General features: G+C 47.5%; 1 protein-coding gene across 7 annotated transcripts in view; it reads left to right on the forward strand.

Annotated features, from left to right (window-relative positions):
• Positions 1-21,896, forward strand: part of DYNC2I1 (dynein 2 intermediate chain 1) — a 52,348-nt gene that overhangs the window by 14,160 nt on the left and 16,292 nt on the right. For 4 of the 7 annotated variants that reach the window (XM_042249110.2, XM_042249113.2, XM_042249115.2 and 1 more), the window contains 7 exons: positions 4,087-4,152; positions 4,910-4,987; positions 5,505-5,724; positions 6,767-6,869; positions 7,844-7,973; positions 10,382-10,493; positions 21,549-21,637. In XM_042249110.2, coding sequence (XP_042105044.1) covers positions 4,087-4,152; positions 4,910-4,987; positions 5,505-5,724; positions 6,767-6,869; positions 7,844-7,973; positions 10,382-10,493; positions 21,549-21,637 — 798 coding nt within the window. The remainder of the gene's footprint in view (positions 1-4,086; positions 4,153-4,909; positions 4,988-5,504; positions 5,725-6,766; positions 6,870-7,843; positions 7,974-10,381; positions 10,494-21,548; positions 21,638-21,896) is intronic. The other 3 variants (XM_042249112.2, XM_060415248.1, XM_042249114.2) reach the window with 1 other exon arrangement.

The following is a 21,896-nucleotide window of genomic DNA, read 5'->3' on the forward strand; positions in this document are numbered from 1 at the left end:
CACACCATTTCCTGGGTTTTGCTCTGTTGTCGGTAATGTGGCAAGCAGATTTGGCTTCTGTGGTGGTGGTTCAGTCGCTAAGATGCGTCTGACTCTGTGAGACCCCATGCACTGCAGCACCCCAGGCCTCCCTGTCCCATCACCAACTCCCAGAGCTTGCTTAAACTCATGTCAGTGATGCCATCCAGCCATCTCATGCTCTGTCGCCCCCTGCTCCTCCTCCCTTTAATTTTTCCCAGCATCACGGTCTTTTCCAGTGAGTTGGCTCTTTGCATCAGGTGGCCAAAGTATTGGAGCTTCAGTTTCAGCACCAGTCCTTCCAATGAATAATCAGGGTTGATTTCCTTTGGGATGGATTGGTTTGCTATCCAAGGGACTCTCAAGAGTCTTCTCCAACACCACAGTTCAAAAGCATCAATTCTTTGGTGCTCAGCTTTCTTACAGTCCAACTCTCACATCCATACATGACCACTGAAAAAACCATAGCTTTGACTAGATGGACCTTTGTCAGCAAAGTGATACCTGCTTTTTAATACACTGTCTAGGTCTGTCACGGCTGTTCTTCCAGGGAGCAAGCGTCTTATAATCTCGTGGCTGCAGTCATTGTCTGCAGTGATTTCAGAGCCCAAGAAAATGAAATCTCACAGTTCCCACCTTTCCCCCTTCCATTTGCCATGAAGTGATGGAACTGGATGCCATGATCTCCGTTTTTTGAACGTTGAATTTTAAGCCAGCTGTTTCACTCTCCTCTTTCATATTTATCAAGATGTGCTTTAGTTCCTCTTCACTTTCTGCCATTAAAGTGGTATCATCTACATATCTGAGGTTGTTGATATTTCTCCTGGCAATCTTGATTCCAGCTTGTGCTTCATGCAGCTTGTGCTAAATTTCACCTGATGTACTCTGCATGTAAGTTAAATAAGTTGGGTGACAATACACAGCCTTGACGTACTCCTTTCTCAATTTGGAACCAGTTCATGTCCAGTTCTAACTGTTGCCTTTTGTCCTGTGTACAGGTTTCTCAGGAGGCAGGTAATGTGATCTGGTATTGCCATCTCATTAAGAATTTTCCACAGTTTGTTGTGATCCACACAAAGGCTTTAGTGTAGTCAACGAAGCAAAAGTAGACTTTTTTGGAATTGCCTTACTTTTTCTATGATCCAGCATATGTTGGCAATTTTATCTCTGGTTCCTCTGCCTTTCTAAATCCAGCTTGTACATCCGGAAGTTCTTGGTTGACGTACTGCTGAAGCCTGCCTAGCTTGAAGGATTTTGAGCATAATCTTGCTGGCATGTGAGATGAGTGCAGTTGTACAGTAATTTGGACATTCTTTGGTATTGCCTTTCTTTGGGATTGGAATGAAAACTGACCTTTTCCAGTCCTATGGCCACTGCTGAGTTTTCCAAATTTGCTGGCATATTGAGTGCAGCACTTTCACAGCATCATCTTTTAGGATTTGAAATAGCTCAGCTGGAATTCCATCACTTCCACTAGCTTTGTTTGTCGTGATACTTCCTAGGGCCCACTTGACCTTGCATTCCAGGATGTCTGGCTCTAGGTGAGTGATCACACCATCGTGATTATCTGGGTCATGAAGAGCTTTTCTGTATAAATCTTCTGTGTATTCTTGCCGCCTCTTCTTAATATCTTTTGCTTCTGTTAGGTCCACTCCGTTTTTGTCCTTTATTGAACCCATCTTTACATGAAATGTTCCCTGGGTATCTCCAGTTTTCTTAAAGAAATCTCTAGTCTTTCCCGTTCTTTTCTTTTCCTTTGTTTCTTTGCATTGTTCACTTAAGAAGGCTTTCTTATCTCTCCTAGCTGTTCTCTGGAGCTGTGCATTCAGTTGGGAATATCTTTCCCTTTCTCCTTTGCCTTTTGCTTCTCTTCTTTTCTCAGCTATTTGTAAGGCCTCCTCAGACAACCACTTTGCCTTCTTGCATTTCTTTTCCTTTGGGATGGTTTGGGTCACACCTCCTGTTCAGTTCAGTTCAGTTCAATCGCTCAGTCATGTCTGACTCTTTGTGACCCCATGAATCGCAGCACGCCGGGCCTCCCTGTCCATCACCATCTCCCGGAGCTCACTCAGACTCATGTCCATCGAGTCCGTGATGACATCCAGCCATCTCATCCTCTGTCGTCCCCTTCTCCTCCTGCCCCCAATCCCTCCCAGCATCAGAGTCTTTTCCAATGAGTCAGCTCTTCGCATGAGGTGGCCAAAGTACTGGAGTTTCAGCTTCAGCGTCATTCCTTCCAAAGAAATCCCAGGGCTGACCTCCTTCAGAATGGACTGGTTGGATCTCCTTGCAGTCCAAGGGACTCTCAAGAGTCTTCTCCAACACCACGGTTCAAAAGCATCAATTCTTCGGTGCTCAGCCTTCTTCACAGTCCAACTCTCACATCCATACATGACCACAGGAAAAACAATAGCCTTGACTAGATGGACCGTAGTCGGCAAAGTAATGTCTCTGCTTTTTAATATACTGTCTAGGTTGGTATAACTTTTCTTCCAAGGAGTAAGCGTCTTTTAATTTCATGGCTGCAGTCACCATCTGTAGTGATTTTGGAGCCCCCCAAAATAAAGTCTGACACTGTTTCCACTGTTTCCCATCTATTTCCCATGGAGTGATGGGAGCGGATGCCATGATCTTCATTTCCTGAATGTCGAGCTTTAGGCCAACGTTTTCGCTCTCCTCTTTCACTTTTCATCAAGGGGAAAGCTCCTCCTGTACCATGTTATGAGCCTCTGTCCATTGTTCTTCAGGCTTTCTGTTTACCAGATCTGGTCCCTTGAATCTATTTGTCACCTCCTCTGTATAATTATAAAGGATTTGATTTAGGTCATAGCTAAATGGCCTAATGGTTTAACCTACTTTCTTTTGTTTCCTGGGAAGAAGACTCTTTTTCTTTCTCTGATAGTTATCTGAAACACTGGACTATGAGAGACGTGTCTTTAGCATCTGGTGCTGGGTTTTCATGGGTCTTTATTCCACGCACACACACAGAAGCACAGTATTTTCTGATAAGTCAGGTCGTGCGGCTGTGTTGGTTGATGTGAGGATGTTTTGTTCAGTCTGGGCAGTGGTTGGATTCCTCCCTGTCCAGGTATAGCCACACCTTAGTGAAAAGTGAGCCTTATAGGTGATTCTTCCCACGTCGTCTTTTTTCTGTATACTTTTTCACTGTGCTCTTCTGATGTCTGTGTTGGGGGCGGGGGTCGATGCCTTTTTTCTGTCTTGCTCACACCTGCGGCATGTGCTGTTTGCCCTGACTCTGTGGAAACCCCTCTAGCTGTAATGATTCAGATCTCCCTCCTACTTCTCATGAGTACGTTTCTTGAACTGGAATTATTGAATGAAAATATGCAGTTTTTAATATTTTCTTTCTGTCTCTCAGTTTTTTTTGGTAAGGGTTAGCATTGTTCACTAGAATTATAATGTGAGCCACGTTTGTAATGTGAGCCACATTTGTAATTTATATTTTTTGGTGGTCACCTTTAAAAAGAAACATAAAATTAGTTTTAATAACATCCAACATTTCTGAAATAGTCTTTCAACATGTAGCCAATGTACAAAATTAGACATTTTATGTTCTTTTTTCACTAAGGGAGCAAAATAGGAGAGGTGTGTTTTCCCCTGAGAGAGCCCAGAAGTGATCTTGAAGATAGCTGGCAGCCTGCTTGGCTTATAACTGGCCACGTGTTTTATAGCATCAGCCCTGAGTTACCTTGACCTAGTTGCTCAGCACTTACCCGGAGAGCCCACGCTATGCCAGATTAGGTTTCTGGGCGGAAACGTGCTCCCCTCCTCTTGGGGGCGCCATGCTATCCCCACGCCTTTGCATCGGATGGTTGCTGGCGGCGGCATCTGAGAGCCATGCCTTCCTGGGGCCATGGCCCCAGCAGGACAGCCAGGTGCCCCCGCCCCACCGGCCCTTGGAGGAAGGCTCGCAGTCTCCCGTTTCTCGGAGGAGGACCCTGAGGCCCGGAGAGGCCGGTGCCACTGCGCGCCAGCCCCTGGTGCCCGCGGGAGGAGGGTGGGCCTTGCCTCCGCCCTCTGGCTGACGCGCTGTGCTCTGTCCCCCAGCACGGCCGCGAGGAGGGCCCCTCGATGTGGAAGCTGGAGCAGAGGCAGGGGAGCGAAGCGGCCATGGTGAGGAGAGGACGCATCCGTCTGCACTGTGTGTCCGCCTCGGGCCCTCAGGAGGCTGGGCCGCAGGGGCTGCCGTGCGTTTGCCCTGCCCCCCCGGTGTAGGCTCCCCGGAGCTTGAGCTGGACGCGGCCTCAGCATTCTTGCCGTTTCTCTGCCTTGAAAGTCAGTAGCTTTGGGGAGAATGCAAGAAAGTGAACAGAGGCATCACAAAGATACGATCCAGGCGTTGTCAGTGAGGAACGGTCCAGGGAGCAGAAAGTTTGCAGAAATAAACACCAAGCCAGCGGTGGAGGAGCAGCCAGCTCCTGCAGGAGCCGCTGGTGGTGCTGGGGCGTTCTTTCCAAACCGGGGCGGAGCGGCAGTCCGCCTTCCTCCCGTTTGTCCCTGGCAGGCACCTCGGGTGGCTAGGGGGCCCGTAGCGTGTTTGCCGAGCAATGAGTTGTTGGGACGTGGTGAGCCTGCGATGCTGGGTCTCTGGTTTATTTGTTCAGTAACCAGAGACCTGCTTTTTTCTTTGGCCTTCAGAATTTAGAGTTTTCTCAGAAAGAATATGATTGTTAACTGTTTCCTTTTTCTGGTCATACTTACAAGTCAGGGTACTTAAGAGCTGTGATTATGTTATGTTAATTTTATAACTATTTGAATTTCTAAATTAACAACCTGAAGTGAATCTCAGAAAGCATGTATTTTTCAGCCTATTTTCAAGAATGAACCTGAGATTGAATATTTTAACTCTACGTTTGATTTCTGCCCGTAGGAAATTGAAAAGGAAGACCTTGATTTAGAAAATGCTGGAACAGATGAGTACACAGCCATTTTTGAAGATGATTTTGAAGTAGGTATTTGAAATTTTCTCATCTTAAGGGTAGTTTGTTCTCAAATCAGAAACAGCTGTTTTTTTCGTCTCCTCTTATTGCTCTCAGTACTCCGTATCTATCTGATTTAGATCTGGTGCCTATAAAAAGTTTGCCGTATGTCTTATCATTGCTGACCAGTGCGGTGTAATTAAAACTTTCAATTTAGCCTGTCGATGGTGCACTGCAGTCAGACGTGTGTGTGTGCGCACGTGTGTGCACCGTGTGTGTGCATGTGTGTGTCTACATGAAGTCACATAGGTACGCAGGCCTCCGCGCGCTCCTGCTCCCGTTCGCGGCACAGGTGCGTCTGCACTTTATTGTCCACCTGGGGCTCTCGGTGCACAGTTGTGTAGGGTGCGTGCGGACGCGGACGAGCCAGCACAGCGGTTTGCACAGAAACCTGTGAGCTGCAGGGCGCCCGAGCACACGCGGGCCCTGTCTGTGCCTCCTGCTGGCTGCGTGCTCCGCCCGCGAGCCTGTCTGCTCTGCGCGCAGGACTATGAGGACGACTTCGAGGTCTGTGACGGGGCCGACGACGGCGGGGCGGACGAGCCCAGAGAGGGAGAGGCGGCAGAGGAGCTGCCTCCGGCCAGGAGGAGGGAGATCCGGGAGATCCAGAAAGCCATCCTCGCGGAGAACCAGCGGGTCGGCGAGCTGTCCTCGAAGCTGCTCGAGAAGCACGGCTGCCCGGCGCGCGCTGGGGGGCCGGGCCCGGGTACGTGAGCGGACAGCGGCGCTGCGGGCGCTGCCAGCCCCCGTGACGCGCTCGGAGCTCCGGGGGCGCGCGGTGAGGCCCTCCTTGGGGAGGGCGCGGCGGTGGGGCGGGCCAGCCCCGCGCCTTGTGCTCAGTCGGCGTCCGAGGCCCCGGCTGCATTTCTTCTGACAAAGTGACGGCATCGGCAGGAGGCCGGCCGTGGAGGGGGGTGCAGCCTTGGCGACTTTCTCTATGAAACTGGGAATGTGCTTTGCTCCAAAGCTCTTGGCACCTGGGTGTACGAAGGTTACTTGTCAGGGCAGGAGAGTGCTCTCCATGAATGCCCCTGACAGCCCCGAGGGACGATGCTCTGAGGCAGGAGAAACAGGAGGTGCTCACAGCCTCTGAGGCTGCAAGAGGGCAGGACAGGGCGCACTCTTTGCCTGGGTCCAAATACACGTCCAAGGGAACGAGAAGACAGAGTGAGAATAAGTGAGAAATACGCAGGTCTGTGCACGCGAGGCACAGGGCTGCTGAGGCCACGGAGGTGGACCCCGCAGAGGGAGGGGCTGGAGCGGTCTGTCCTGTGGGGGCTTCTGAAGATCGAGGCCCGTCACCAGGCCGACCAGCCTGCACCCTGTTGGCTGCTGAACCCCAGCTCGGGTCCGCCGTCTCCTGTCTTCTGCTGCAGTGAGTGGCTTGTCCAGCGCACACCAGCCTCTGCTTCCCAGCTGCTCTGTGTACTCACACCTCAACTCCCTTACCTGAGAAGACGGGTCTTAGAGCTGGCAGGGGAGCATGGGGGTGGGAGTGGAGGACTGACCGCGCTTACATGTGTTCTTACCTATTTTTGGAAGTAGCGTGGCACAGATGTGGGAAATTTTGCTTTGCTGCAGGTTTTAGATGCAATGAGCAGAAGTGATTCCTAAGTGCACCTAGAAGACATTTGTCGTTAGTTGAGGGAACATGATTGGTTTACATGCATCTAATTGGTTTACTCTTGATTTCTTTTGCTTGAAAGAAATATTTCAGTTTCACAAAAGTAGCTTTTTTTTATGTGCAGATGCAAACAGCTCCCCTTCCAAAACCCCACTGTGTGGAATTTTCGTGGATTTTGCCACAGCCTCACACCGTCAAAAGAATCGGACTCAGGCCCTTAAGCAAAAGTAGGTGTTCCGGGAAAACTGCAGCAGGAGTTAGCAGTTTCTGTGCTTTCCTGCAGCGGACCTGTAAACGTTAGCGTTTATCTTCTTGTCGCTGCTGTTCTCAGGCTGTGGTCGTTTGCGCTGCATTCCCGGGTCCCGGCTTGTGCTCTGGTGCAGGTGTGCAGTAGGCGAGCTCGGCCCGGCATCTGTGTCCGTTCTGGGGGCCCCGGGAGGGAGTCCCGCCTTCACGGCCGGGCAGGGTCACAGGCACTCTGGAGGCTGGAGGCGGGCGGCAGGAGCTAGAGCAGACAGCGGGCCAAGTCCGCCCGCGCCCCGTGCCTCCCGCCGTGTGGGCCCTACTCTCGTAGCCGGCACCCCTCGTCTCAGCGAGGGAGCCCCACTTCGCCCAGCTGTCCTATGTCTCGGGCACTGAGCCCCCATGTCAGCGTCCTCCGTGGGCTGCTGGCTGCCTGTGCAGGCCTGGGTCTGCCCAGCAAGGGTGGAGATAAGGGTGAAGAGCCAGGGCCAGCTGGGTCAGAGTCCAGGCTTGACTGCTGTGAACCCAGAAGCTTGTGAAAGTGAAGGACAGGCTCTCAGCTCACGTCTTCGGTGCCAAGCCCAGTGCAGTCTGGGGATAGATGTCGGAGTCCACCAGGTCGGGCTGGACACAGTGGACTTAGGGAGAGTGTCTGGTCAGCCAGGGAGCTGTGCTGGCAGGAAGCAGCCTTCCCCACCCCGCCTCCCCCAAGAGTGCCTGCCCTCTGCAGCAGAGGGAGCCAGGGTGAGGCTGGCGGGGGCTCGCCCCGCTGGACGCACCCCCAGAGCAGGGAGAGGGGGACCGACAGCAGTGGGAGGTGGGGGTTCGGCCCTGCAGCCTCGCTGTCCACAGGGGGCCCCAGCGTGGTGACTGAGCATCCCTGCCCCCCAGGCTGCGGCCTCCGTCCTGCCCCCGTCTCCTCCCCAACCCCAGTTCCCATCCGTGCTCTTCCCTCCAGGATGCGCAGCACAAAGCTGCTCCGGCTCATCGACATGGACTTCTCCTTCACCTTCTCCCTCCTTGCCCTCCCGCCTGTGAACGAGTACGACATGTACATCCGGAACTTCGGGAAGAAGGACACCAAACAGGTGAGCGCAGCACGCCCGCCAGGGGCCCGGCCAGTGCGGTGGCAGGGCCTGAGGTGTGGCGCGCGCGGCCCCGGCATCCGAGCGGGGCGGCCAGCACACTCTTCACCCGGAGCCTGTGCTCTGGAGGCACCTGGCCATGGACGTGGCTCCCTCGCAGGCTCTGAGGACCGCCTGGGAAGGGAGGCTTTATTGAAAGTCACCGAGTGTCACCTGCTCCCGTCCTCAAGGGGCTGCAGCGTCTTGTGTGTGTGACCCTAGGTGCAGAGGCTCCAAGATTTGGGCTGGAGTGGCCCCCTGCCCACCTCTCCCCGAGCTCCCAAGCTTCTGAACTTGCCTCAGGGTCCCTCCTGCCTGTTCCATTCCACTCGCCCTTACTCAGGAAAATGCAGCCCTGGCCAGGCCCTCTGGTAAATGCCCTTGGGTCCCCCCTACCTGCCCCTGGATCCCCCCACCAGACCAGTCTCCCCCATCACCTGCCCCTGGGCCCCCTCACATGACCAGGCTCCCTCCACCTGCCCCTAGACCCACCCCCACCCCCGACCAGGCTCCCCCATCACCTGCCCCTGGATCCCCCTCACCTTATCAGGCCCCTCCATCACCTGCCCCTGGACCCCCCCACCTGACCAGGCTCCCCCATCACCTGCCCCTGGATCCCCCACCTGACCAGGCTCCCCCCACCTGCCCCTGGATCCCCCTCACCTTATCAGGCCCCTCCATCACCTGCCCCTGGACCCCCCCACCTGACCAGGCTCCCCCATCACCTGCCCCTGGACCCCCCCACCTGACCAGGCTCCCCCATCACCTGCCCCTGGACCCCCTCATGTGACCAGGCTTCCCCCACCTGCCCCTGGATCCCCCTCACCTTATCATGCTCCTCCATCACCTGCCCCTGCACTGCCTCACCTGACCAGCCTCCCCTCACCCGTCCCTGGACGCCCCTCACCTCCCCCTGCACCCCCTTGCAGGCCCCTTGTTCATCTGCCTGGCTTTCTCTGTTACCTGGCCTATGCTGCCTGCACCTCGTCCCTTATCTGCCTCCTTGTCTCTCTGTTCACTGCCTGTCCTCCAGGTGAACTAGGTGATCTATCCCTGCACGCTCTCTGACCCCAGCGCTGCTCAGTCTGCCCCACACCACTCTGCCCTTGCCCGTCTCACCTGCGGCCACTGACTGTGAGCTGGCTGGCCTTCCGGGGTGGTGAGGTCCTGAAGTCAGCAGTCCCTCCATTGTTTCTCTCCTGCCCCATGGAGCCATCCCTCAACATGCTCTTGGGTGTGTCTGTCAATAATCTTTTAACAGGAAGAGGGTCACAGCCGGACATTTAAGAAGCTGACAGATTAACCCTGGCTTTGCAGCTGACCCACTCGGACCTTGAGTAGACTCTTTAACTTTGCTTATTTTCCTCATCTCAAAGCTTTTTGTCGTTATTGTTCAGCCGCTCAGTCGTGTCCTGCTTTTTGTGACCCCGTGGATTGCAGCACGCCCAGGCTTCCGTGTCCTTCAGCATCTCCTGAAGTTTGCTCAAGCTCATGTCCATCGAGTCAGTGATGCTATCCAACCATCTCATCCTCTGTCTTCCGTTTCTCCTCCCACCTTCAATCTTTCCCCGCATCAGGGTCTTTTCCAATGAGTCAGTTCTTCACATCAGGTGGCCAAAGAGATTCAGCTTCAGCATCAGTCCTTCCAGTGAATATTCAGGACTGATTTTCTTTAGGACCTCCTTGCTGTCCAAGGGACTCTCAAGAGTCTTCTCCAACACCACAGTTCAAAAGCATCAATTTTTCAAAGCTGTTAGTTAGTATCAAAACTGAAGCATGTACCTTTTTGAAACAAATTTGTGTCCAGTTTTGCAGAGCTGCTATGTTGTTAGAGACTAGGGTATTGGCAGACTAGGTCCTAAGAGTTTGTAAAGATTTTGTTTATTTGCTTTTGGCTGCACCGGATCCTAGCTGTGGTGTGTGGGCTCCTCTCTAGCTGTGGTTCGTGGGCTCCAGAGCGCCTGGGCTCAGTAGTTGGGCCCAGCAGATGCAATGTGCAGGCTTGGTTGTCTTGAGGCAGCTGGGATCATAGCTCCTTGACCAGGGATGGAACCCACGTCCCTTGCACTGGAAGGCAGATTCCCAACCTCTGGACCATGAGGGAAGTCTCTGGGTCATAGTATTTTCAAACTGGAGCTGAACTGTTTGATGTGACTTTTGAGAATACTTTTGAAATTTAGGCCCATGTTTTTCAAACGTTTAAGACATAAGCAGTCTTTGCATGATTGTTATTCATGCCATGATACTTAATTTTGACGGAAGCAAGAACAGTGTCATCCTTAACTTAAAAAATTTAGTTGTTTTCTTTTCAGTGATGAGACATGGGTCTGAGGCGGAGACCCACGGCTGACTCAGCCTGCCTTCCTTCTCAGGCCTACGTTCAGTGCAATGACGACAGCGTGGACCGGGACGTCCAGACCGAGGAAGTGGAGACTCGGGGAGTGTGGACCCAGCACCCGGGGGAAGGCTCCGCTGTGTCCGGGGGTAACGGCCTCTGCTCTCGGCCTTGGCGGCTGTGCTCGTCCCCTCTCTCGTTCTTTCCTTGCCCTCGTGTGTGCTTGCGTGTGAGCTGACTGTGGAGATGCCAGTGAGTCTGCAGATGCCACCCCGGCCTGGAGGCCTGGTCTGGGCCCTGATCGGGGCTCGTGACACTCGTTCCCGAGCAGAGGAAAGAGCCTGACTCCAAACCAGCACCTGCAGAGGCGCTGTTGAGAGACCCCGTGCTCTTCAGTGGTTCACATTCTTGGAGAATTCTCTTCTCTAAGTGCATTCTCTGGGTGTGTCACGCCGGGACAGGTGGAAGGCCCTGGACGATGCCGAGTCCTGCTCCCGCTGGTTCCTCTCAGTTGCGTCTGTGCTGAATGTTCAGCTACTGGGTGATTGTCTGCTCTGAGGAGCGACCTCTGTCACTCCCATCCCTCAGGGAAGCCTGGTCCTAAGAAGTAACAAACCTAAACGTTGTTGTTCAGTTGCTCAATCATGTCCAACTCTTTGAGACCCTGTGGACTGCAGCACGCCAGGCCTCCCTGTCCTTCATTATCTCCTGGCGTGTGCTCAAACCCATGTGCATTGAGTCGGTGATGCCATCCAACCATCTCGTCCTCTGTTGCCCTCTTCTCCTCCTGCCTTCAATCTTTCTCAGCATCAGGGTCTTTTCAAATGAGTCAGTTCTTCCCATCAGGTGGCCAAAGTATTGGAGTTTCAGCTTCAGCATCAGTCCTTCTAATGAATATTCAGGATTGATTTTCTTTAGGATTGACTGGTTTGATCTCCTTGCAGTCCAAGGGACTCTCAAGAGTCTTCTCCAACACCACAGGTCAAAAGCCCTCAATTCTTTGGTGTTTAGCCTTCTTTATGGTCCAGTTTTCACATCCATACATGACTACTGGAAAAACCATGGCTTTGACTATACAGACCTTTGTCAGCGAGGTGATATCTTTGCTTTTTCATATGCTGTCTAGGTTTGTCATAGCTTTCCTACCAAGGAGCAAGTGTCTTTTATTTTCATGACTGAAGTCACCATCCACAGTGATTTGGGAGCCCAAGAAAATAAAGTCTGTTGCTGTTTCCCCTTCTATGTGCCATGAAGTGATTTGCCTGGATGTCATGATCTTAGTTTTTTGAACATTGAGTTTTAAGCCAGCTTTTTTACTGTCCTTTTTTCACACTTATCAAGAGGCTGTTTTGTTCCTCTTCACTTTCTACCATTAGAGTGGTATCATCTGCATATCTGAGACTTATTTCTTCCAGCAATCTTGATTCCAGCTTGTGATTCATCCAGCCTGGTGTTTCACGTGATGTACTCAGCATGTAAGTTAGATAAGCAGTGTGACAATATACAGCCTTGACGTACCCATTTTCCAGTTTGGAACCAGTCTGTTGTTCCATGTCCAGTTCTAACTGTAGCTTTTTGTCCTGTATACAGGTTTCTCAGGAGATGGGTAAAGTGGTCTGGTATTCCCATCTCTTTAAGAATTTTCCACAGTTTGCTGTGATCCACACAGTCACAGACTTTTGTGTAGTCAGTGAAACATGTTTTTCTGGAATTTCCGTGCTTTCTCTGCTCCAGTGAATGTTTGAAATATGATCTCTGGTTCCTCTGCCTTTTCTAAATCCAGCTTGTACATCTGGAAGTTCTCGGTTCACATACTGCTGAAGCCTAGCTTGAAGGATTCTGAGCATAATCTTGCTAGCAGTTTGAACATTCCTTGCATTGCCTTTCTTAGGGATTGGAATGAAAACTGACCTTTTCTAGTCCTGTGGCCACCGCTGAGTTTTCCAAACTTGCTGGCATATTGAACGTAGCACTGTAGCAGCAGCGTCTTTCACGGTCTTAAACAGCTCAGCTGCAGTTCTGTCACCTCCACTAGCTTTGAGCATAGTGATGCTTCCCAAAGCCCGTGTGACGTCGCACTCCCAGATGTCTGGCTCTAGGTGAGTGATCCCACCGTCATGGCTATTCTGGTCATTAACAGCTTTCTGGATGGCTCTTCTGTGCATTCTTTCCGCCTCTTCTTATTGCTTCTGCTTCTGTTAGGTCCTTCCTGTCTATGTTTTTATCGTGCCCGTCCTTGCGTGAAATCTCCCCTTGAGTATCTCCAGTTTTCTTGAAGCGATCTCTAGTCTTTCCCGTTCTGTTGTTTTCCTCTATTTCTTTTTTTTTTTTTTTATTTAAAACTGTTTATTGGTCAAAAAAGTAGAAAATGACAAAATTATTGCATAGGGAAGATATGCTAGTAATTTAAAAACAGGCTAGATAATAAGGAAAGTTTATATATGTTAATAGATGGAAGGCTGAGAGGAATCTATCTTTTTTTTTTATTCTTACACCATAAGATTTATTGTTTCATTTGAGATGTTTCCAAGATTCTTTTTTTTTAGCATTTTAAAAGTTTTATCATTATTTTTTTATTAAAAATTTCTTTTTAATTGGAGGCTAATTACTTTACAGTATTGTAGTGGTTTTTTCCATATATTGACATGAATCAGCCATGGGGGTACATGTGTCCCCCATCCTGAAACCCCCCTCCCTCCACCCTCCCCACCCCATCCCTCAGGGTCATCCCAGTGCACCGGCCCTGAGCGCCCTGTCTCATGCATTGAACCTGGACTGGCGGTCTGTCTCACATATGGTAATATACATGTTTCAGTGCCATTCTCCCAAATCATCCCACCCTCTCCCTCTCCCACAGAGTCCAAAAGTCTGTTCTTTACATCTGTGTCTCTTTTGCCTTCTTGCATACAGGGTTATCATTACCATCTTCTAAATTCCATATATATGTGTTAGTATACTGTATTGGTATTTTTCTTTCCGGCTTACTTCACTCTGTATAATAGGCTCCAGTTTCATCCACCTCATTAGAACTGATTCAAATGTATTCTTTTTAACGGTTGAGTAATACTCCATTGTGTATAGGTACCACAGCTTTCTTATCCATTCATCTGCTGATGGACATCTAGGTTGCTTCCATGTCCTGGCTATTATAAACAGTGCTGCGATGAACATTGGGGTACACATGTCTCTTTCAATTCTGGTTTCCTCGGTGTGTATGCCCAGCAGTGGGATTGCTGGGTCATAAGGCAGTTCTGTTTCCAGTTTTTTAAGGAATCTCCACACTGTTCTCCATAGTGGCTGTACTAGTTTGCATTCCCACCAACAGTGTAAGAGGGTTCCCTTTTCTCCACACCCTCTCCAGCATTTATTGCTTGTAGACTTTTGGATTGCAGCCATTCTGACTGGTGTGAAGTGGTACCTCATTGTGGTCTTGATTTGCATTTCTCTGATAATGAGTGATGTTGAGCATCTTTTCATGTGTTTGTTAGCCATCCGTATGTCTTCTTTGGAGAAATGTCTGTTTAGTTCTTTGGCTCATTTTTTGATTGGGTCGTTTATTTTGCTGGAATTGAGCTACATGAGCTGCTTGTATATTTTTGAGATTAATTCTTTGTCAGTTGCTTCATTTGCTGTTATTTTCTCCCATTCTGAAAGCTGCCTTTTCACCTTGCTTATAGTTTTCTTCATTGTGCAAAAGCTTTGAAGTTTAATTAGGTCCCATTTGTTTATTTTTGCTTTTATTTCTGGTACTCTGGGAGGTGGGTCATAGAGGATCCTGCTGTGATTTATGTCACAGAGTGTTTTGCCTATGTTCTCCTCTAGGAGTTTTATAGTTTCTGATCTTACATTTAGATCTTTAATCCATTTTGAGTTTATTTTTGTGTATGGTGTTAGAAAGTGATCTAGTTTCATTCGTTTACAAGTGGTTGACCAGTTTTCCCAGCGCCACTTGTTAAAGAGATTGTCTTTTCTCCATTGTATATCCTTGCCTCCTTTGTCAAAGATAAAGTGTCCATAGGTGTGTGGATTTATCTCTGGGCTTTCTATTTTGTTCCATTGATCTATATGTCTGTTTTTATGCCAGTATTTTACTGTCTTAATGACTGTGGTTTTGTAGTAGAGCCTGAAGTCAGGCAGGTTGATGCCTCCAGTTCCATTCTTCTCTCTCAAGATTGCTTTGGCTATTCGAGGTTTTTGTATTTCCATACAAATTGTGACATTATTTGTTCTAGTTCTCTGAAAAATACCATTGGTAGCTTGATAGGGATTGCATTGAATCTATAGATTGCTTTGGGTAGTATACTCATTTTCACTATTTTGATTCTTCCAATCCATGAACATGGTATATCTCTCCATCTATTAGTGTCCTCTTTGATTTCTTTCATCAGTGTTTTATAGTTTTCTATACAGAGGTCTTTTGTTTCTTTCAGTTCAGTTCAGTTCAGTCGCTCAGTTGTGTCCGACTCTTTGCGACCCCATGAATCGCAGCACGCCAGGCCTCTCTGTCTATCACCAACTCCCAGAGTTCACTTAGACTCACATCCATCGAGTCAGTGATGCCATCCAGCCATTTCATCCTCTGTCGTCCCCTTCTCCCCCTGACCCCAATCCCTCCCAGCATCAAAGTATTTTCCAATGAGTCAACTCTTCACATGAGGTGGCCAAAGTACTGGAGTTTCAGCTTTAGCATCATTCCTTCCAAAGAAATCCCAGGGCTGATATCCTTCAGAATGGACTGGTTGGATCTCCTTGCAGTCCAAGGGACTCTCGAGTCTTCTCCAACACCACAGTTCACAAGCATCAATTCTTCGGCACTCAGCCTTCTTCACAGTCCAACTCTCACATCCATACATGACCACAGGAAAAACCATAGCCTTGACTAGACGGACCTTAGTCGGCAAAGTAATGTCTCTGCTTTTGAATATGCTATCTGGGTTGGTCATAACTTTGCTTCCAAGGAGTAAGTGTCTTTTAATTTCATGGCTGCAGTCACCATCTGCAGTGATTTTGGAGCCCAAAAAAATAAAGTTTGATACTGATTCCACTATTTCCTCATCTATTTCCCATGCCATGATCTTCATTTTCTGAATGTTGAGCTTTAAGCCAACTTTTTCCACTCTCCTCTTTCACTTTCATCAAGAGGGTTTTTAGTTCCTCTTCACTTTCTGCCATAAGGGTGGTGTCATCTGCATATCTGAGGTTATTGGTATTTCTCCTGGCAATCTTGATTCCAGCTTGTGCTTCTTCCAGCCCAGTGTTTTGCATGATGTTCTCTGCATATAAGTTAAATAAGCAGGTGACAATAGACAGCCTTGACATACTCCTTTTCCTATGTGGAACCAGTCTGTTGTTCTATGTTCAGTTCTAACTGTTGCTTCCTGACCTGCATACAGATTTCTCAAGAGGCAGGTCAGGTGGTCTGTATTCCCATCTCTCTCAGAATTTTCCACAGTTTCTTGTGATCCACACAGTCAAAGGCTTTGGCATAGTCAATAAAGCAGAAATAGATGTTTTTCTGGAACTCTCTTGCATTTTCCATGATCCAGTGGATGTTGGCAATTTGATCTCTGGTTCCTCTGCCTTTTCAAACCAGCTTGAACATCTGGAAGTTCACGGTTCATGTATTGCTGAAGCCTTGCTTGGAGAATTTTGAGCATTACTTTACTAGCGTGTGAGATGAGTGCAATTGTGCGGTAGTTTGAGCATTCTTTGGCATTGTCTTTCTTTGGGATTGGAATGAAAACTGACCTTTTCCAGTCCTGTGGCCACTGCTGAGTTTTCCAAATTTGCTGGCATATTGAGTGCAGGACTTTCACAGCATCATCTTTCAGATTTGAAATAGCTCCACTGGAATTCCATCACCTCCACTAGCTTTGTTCATAGTGATGCTTTCTAAGGCCCACTTGACTTCACATTCCAGGATGTCTGGCTCTAGATGAGTGATCACACCATCGTGATTATCTGGGTCGTGAAGATCTTTTTTGTACAGTTCTTCTGTGTATCCTTGCCGCCTCTTCTTAATATCTTCTGCTTCTGTTAGGTCCAGACCATTTCTGTCCTTTATCGAGCCCATCTTTGCATGAAACGTTCCCTTGGTGTCTCTAATTTTCTTGAAGAGATCTCTAGTCTTTCCCATTCTGTTCTTTTGTTTCTTTAGGTATATTTATTCCTAAGTATTTTATTCTTTTTGTTGAATGGAATTGTTTCCTTAATTTCTCTTTCTGTTTTCTCATTGTTAGTATGTAGGAATGCAAGGAATTTCTGCATATTAATTTTATATCCTGCCACTTTACTATATTCATTGATTAGCTCTAGTAATTTTCTTGTGGTATCTTTAGGGTTTTCTATGTAGAGGATCATGTCATCTGCAAATAGTGAGAGTTTTACATTTTCTTTTCCAATCGGATTCCTTTTATTTCTTTTTCTTTACTGATTGCTGTGGCTAAAACTCCCAAAACTATGTTGAATAGTAGTGGTGAGGATGGGCACCCTTGTCTTGTTCCTGACTTTAGGGGAAATGCTTTCAGTTTTTCACCATTGGGTTTATCTTATATGGCTTTTATTATGTTGAGGTATGTTCCTTCTATTCCTGCTTTCTGGAGGGTTTTTTACCATAAACAGAGGTTGAATTTTGTCAAAGACTTTCTGTGCATCTATTCAGATAATCATATAGTTTTTATCTTTCAATTTGTTAATGTGGTGTATCACATTGATTGATTTGTGAGTATTGAAGAATCCTTGCATCCCTGGGATAAAGCCCACTTGGTCATGATGTATGATCTTTTTAATATGTTGTAGGATTCTGTTTGCTAAAATTTTGTTAAGAATTTTCGCATCTATGTTCAGTTCAGTTCAGTCACTCAGTCGTGTCCGACTCTTTGCGACCCCATGAATCGCAGCACACCAGGCCTCCCTGTCCATCACCAACTCCCAGAGTTCACTCAGACTCGCATCCATCGAGTCCGTGATGCCATCCAGCCATCTCATCCTCGGTCGTCCCCTTCTCCTCCTGCCCCCAATCCCTCCCAGCATCAGAGTCTTTTCCAATGAGTCAACTCTTCCCATGAGGTGTCCAAAGTACTGGAGCTTCAGCTTTAGCATCATTCCTTCCAAAGAAATCCCAGGGCTGACCTCCTTCAGAATGGATTGGTTGGATCTCCTTGCAGTCCAAGGGACTCTCAAGAGTCTTCTCCAACACCACAGTTCACAAGCATCAATTCTTTGGCGCTAAGCCTTCTTCACAGTCCAACTCTCACATCCATACATGACCATAGGAAAAACCATAGCCTTGACTAGACGGACCTTAGTCGGCAAAGTAGTGTCTCTGCTTTTGAATATACTATCTAGGTTGGTCATAACTTTTCTTCCAAGGAGTAAGCGTCTTTTAATTTCATGGCTGCAGTCACCATCTGCAGTGATTTTGGAGCCCCAAAAAATAAAGTCTGACACTGTTTCCACTGTTTCTCCATCTATTTCCCATGGAGTGATGGGACCGGATGCCATGATCTTCGTTTTCTGAATGTTGAGCTTTAAGCCAACTTTTTCACTCTCCTCTTTTACTTTCATCAAGAGGCTTTTTAGTTCCCCTTCACTTTCTGCCATAAGGGTGGTGTCATCTGCATATCTGAGGTGATTGATATTTCTCCCGGCAATCTTGATTCCAGCTTGTGCTTCTTCCAGCCCAGCGTTTCTCATGATGTACTCTGCATATAAGTTAAATAAGCAGGGTGACAATATACAGCCTTGACGTATTCCTTTTCCTATTTGGAAGCAGTCTGTTGTTCCATGTCCAGTTCTAACTGTTGCTTCCTGACCTGCATACAGATTTCTCACGAGGCATCTATGTTCATCAGTGATATTGGCCTGTAGTTCTTTTTCTGTGGCGTCTTTGTCTGGTTTTGGTATTAGGGTGATGGTGGCCTCATGGAATGCGTATGGAAGTTTGCCTTCCTCTGCAACAATCTGCCAGAGTCTGAGTGGGACAGGTGTTGGCTCCTCTCTAAATTTTTGGTAGAAGTCACCTGTGAAGCCATCTGGTCCTGGGCTTTTGTTTCTTGGAAGATTTTTGATTACAGTCTTGATTTCCATTAAGATTCTCTATTTCCTCCGGGTTCAGTTTTGGAAGGTCACGCTTTTCTGAGAATCTGTCCACTTCTTCCACGTTGTCCGTTTTATTGGCCTGTGGTTGCTGATGGTGGTTTCTTACGACCTTGTACTTCTGTGGTGTCCGTTGTGACCTCTCCATTTTCATTTCTAATTTTGTATTTCTGTGGTGTCCATTGTGATCTCTCCATTTTCATTTCTAATTTTGTTGATTTGATTTTTCTCCCTTTGTTTCTTGATGAGTCTGGCTAATGGTTTGTTTCTTTTATTTATCTTCTCAAAGAACCAGCTTTTAGTTTTGTTGATTTTTGCTATGGTCTCTGTTGTTTCTTTTTCATTTATTTCTGCCCTAATTTTTATGATTTCTTTCCTTCTACTAACCCTGGGGTTCTTCATTTGATTTTGCTCTTGTTTCTTGAGGTAAGCTTGTATTGCTATGAACCTTCTCCTTAGCACTCCCTTTACTGAATCCCATAGGTTTTGGGTTCTTGTGTTTTCATTTTCATTCATTTTTATGCATATTTCGATTTCTTTTTAAATTTCTTCTTGGATTTGTTGTTTATTCAGAAGCGTGTTGTTTAGCCTCCTTATGTTTATATCTTTAGTAGCTTTTTTCCTGTAGTTGACATCTAATCTTGCTGCATTGTGATCAGAAAAGATGCTTGAAATGATTTCAATCTTTTTGAATTTACCAAAGCTAGATTTATGGCCCAAGATGTGATATATCCTGGAGAATGTTCCGTGTGCAGTTGAGAAAAAGGTGAGATTCATTGTTTTGGGGTGAAATGTCCTGTAGATACCAGTTAGGTCTAACTGGCCCATTGTATCATTTAGAGCTTGTGCTTCCTTGCCAATTTCTGTTTAGTTGATCTGTCCATAGGCGTGAGTGGGGCATTACAGTCTCCCATTATTATTGTGTTACTGTTAATTTCCCCTTTCATACTTTTTAGCATTTGCCTTATGTATTGTGGTGCTTCTATGTTGGGTACATATATGTTTATAATTGTTGTATGAAATTAAAAGATGCTTACTCCTTGGAAGAAAAGTTATGACCAACCTAGATAGTATATTCAAAAGCAGAGACATTACTTTGCCGACTAAGGTCTGTCTAGTCAAGGCTATGGTTTTTGCAGTGGTCATGCCAAAGAATGGATGCTTTTGAACTGTGGTGTTGGGGAAGGCTCTTGAGCGTCCCTTGGACTGCAAGGAGACCCAACCAGTCCATTCTGAAGGAGATCAACCCTGGGATTTCTTTGGAAGGAATGATGCTAAAGCTGAAACTCCAGTACTTTGGCCACCTCATGGGAAGAGTTGACTCATTGGAAAAGACTCTGATGCTGGGAGGGATTGAGGGCAGGAGGAGAAGGGGACGACCGAGGATGAGATGGCTGGATGGCATCATGGACTCGATGGGCGTGAGTCTGAGTGAACTCTGGGAGTTGGTGATGGACAGGGAGGCCTGGCGGGCTGCGATTCATGGGGTTACAAAGAGTCGGACACGACTGAGCAACTGAACTGAACTGATACCTTCTTCTTGGATGGATCCTTTGATCATTATGTAGTGGCCTTCTTTGTCTCTTTTTACAGCCTTTATTTTAAAGTCTGTTTTATCTGATATGAATGTTGCTATTTCTGCTTTCTTTTGGTCCCCATTTGTGTGAAATGTCTTTTTACAGCTCTTCACTTTCAGTCTGTATGTATCCCTTGTTTTGATGTGGGTCTCTTGTAGACAGCATATGTAGGGGTCTTGTCTTTGTATCCATTCAGCCAGTCTTTGTCTTTTGATTGGGGCATTCAACCCATTTACATTTAAGGAAATTATTGATAAGTATGATCCCATTGCCATTTACTTTGTTGTTTTGGGTTCAAGTTTATAAACCTTTTCTGTGTTTTCTGTCTAGAGAAGATCCTTTCCCATTTGTTGAATAGCTGGTTTGGTGGTGCTGAATTGTTTTCCTCTATTTCTTTGCATTGTTCACTCAAGAAGGCCTTATCTATTTTTGCTATTCTCTGGAACTCTGCATTCAAATGGGTATATCTTTCCTTTTCTCCTTTGCCTTTTGCTTCTTTTCTTTTCTCAACTATTTGTAAGGCCTCCTCAGACAACCATTTTTCCCTCTTGCATTTCTTTTTCTTTGGGGTGGTTTTGGCCACTGCCTCCTGTGCAGTGTTAAAAACCTCTGTCCACAGTTCTTCAGGCAGTCTGTCTACTGGATCTAAGCCCTTGAATCTATCTGTCACCTCCACTGTATAATTGTATGGGGTTTGATTTAGGTCAGACCTGAATGGCCTAGTCGTTTTCCCTATTTTCTTCAATGTAAGTCTGAATTTTGTAATAAGGAGTTCATTATTTGAGCCACAGTTAGTTCCAGGTCTTGTTTTTGCTGACTGTATAGAGCTTCTCCATCTTTGGCTGCAAAGAGTATAATCTGATTTCGGTATTGATCATCTGGTGATGTCCACGTGTAGAATCTTCTCTTGTGTTGTTGGAAGAGGCTCTTTGCAAAGAGTATAATCTGATTTCAGTAATGATCATCTGGTGATGTCCATGTGTAGAATCTTCTCTTGTGTTGTTGGAAGAGGCTGTTTGTTATCACCAGTGTGTTCTCTTGGCAGAACTAGTTTTTGCCCTGCTTCATTCTGTACTCCAAGGCCAAAGTTGCCTGTTATTCTGGGTATGTCTTGACTTCCTACTTTTGCATTCCAGTTCCCTATGATGAAAAGGACATCCTTTTTTTGGTGTTAGTTCTAGAAGGTGTTGTAGGTCTCATAGAGCTGGTCAACGTGGCATTGGTGGGTGGGGCACTGACTTGGATCACTGTGACGTTGAATGGTTTGCCTTGGGAATGAACCAAGATCCTAAACGTAACACGTCCACAGTAAAATGATGCTTTGCATAGGACTCTGCTTACAGACTTTCTGTGAGCAGTTTCCTGTGAGGAATGAGGAGGAGCTGAGCTCTGGAGAATGAGACATGACCTCCTGGCTTCTCCTTCTAGGGGTCTTGGTTCTCAGGCATGCCCTTCTGGGTGTGCAGCCTTGGCTGGGAGCCCACCCGGTGGGTTTCCCCTCAGCAGGGGTTGATGTGACCTGTTTTTCAGGGAGTGAGCGGAGTGGCCCCAGCGATGCTGCCATCGTCCCGAAGGTCGACACACCCCGTCTGTCCAGCTTCCTGCGGGCGGCCTGCCAGGTGCGCTCCACTGGGGACAGGGAGCCCAGTGCTGCGCATGCTGTTTAGATTCTGAACAGTAATACTGATTGCCTGCATTTTAGAATAAATATAGACAGAAGAACAGACATAACTAAATCGGCAAGGCGAGCACAGGTCTAGGGTTTTTAAAACTAGTAAACTTGTGACTTTGAAGACTGGTTATGGGAATTTTCAAAGTCCATACAAAGGTCAGAGGGCACACGTGGTCCCGTGTACTTCAGGGTCCCAGTGACCACTG

This window comes from Ovis aries, chromosome 4, assembly GCF_016772045.2.
Source record: "Ovis aries strain OAR_USU_Benz2616 breed Rambouillet chromosome 4, ARS-UI_Ramb_v3.0, whole genome shotgun sequence".
Lineage (NCBI taxonomy): Eukaryota > Metazoa > Chordata > Mammalia > Artiodactyla > Bovidae > Ovis > Ovis aries.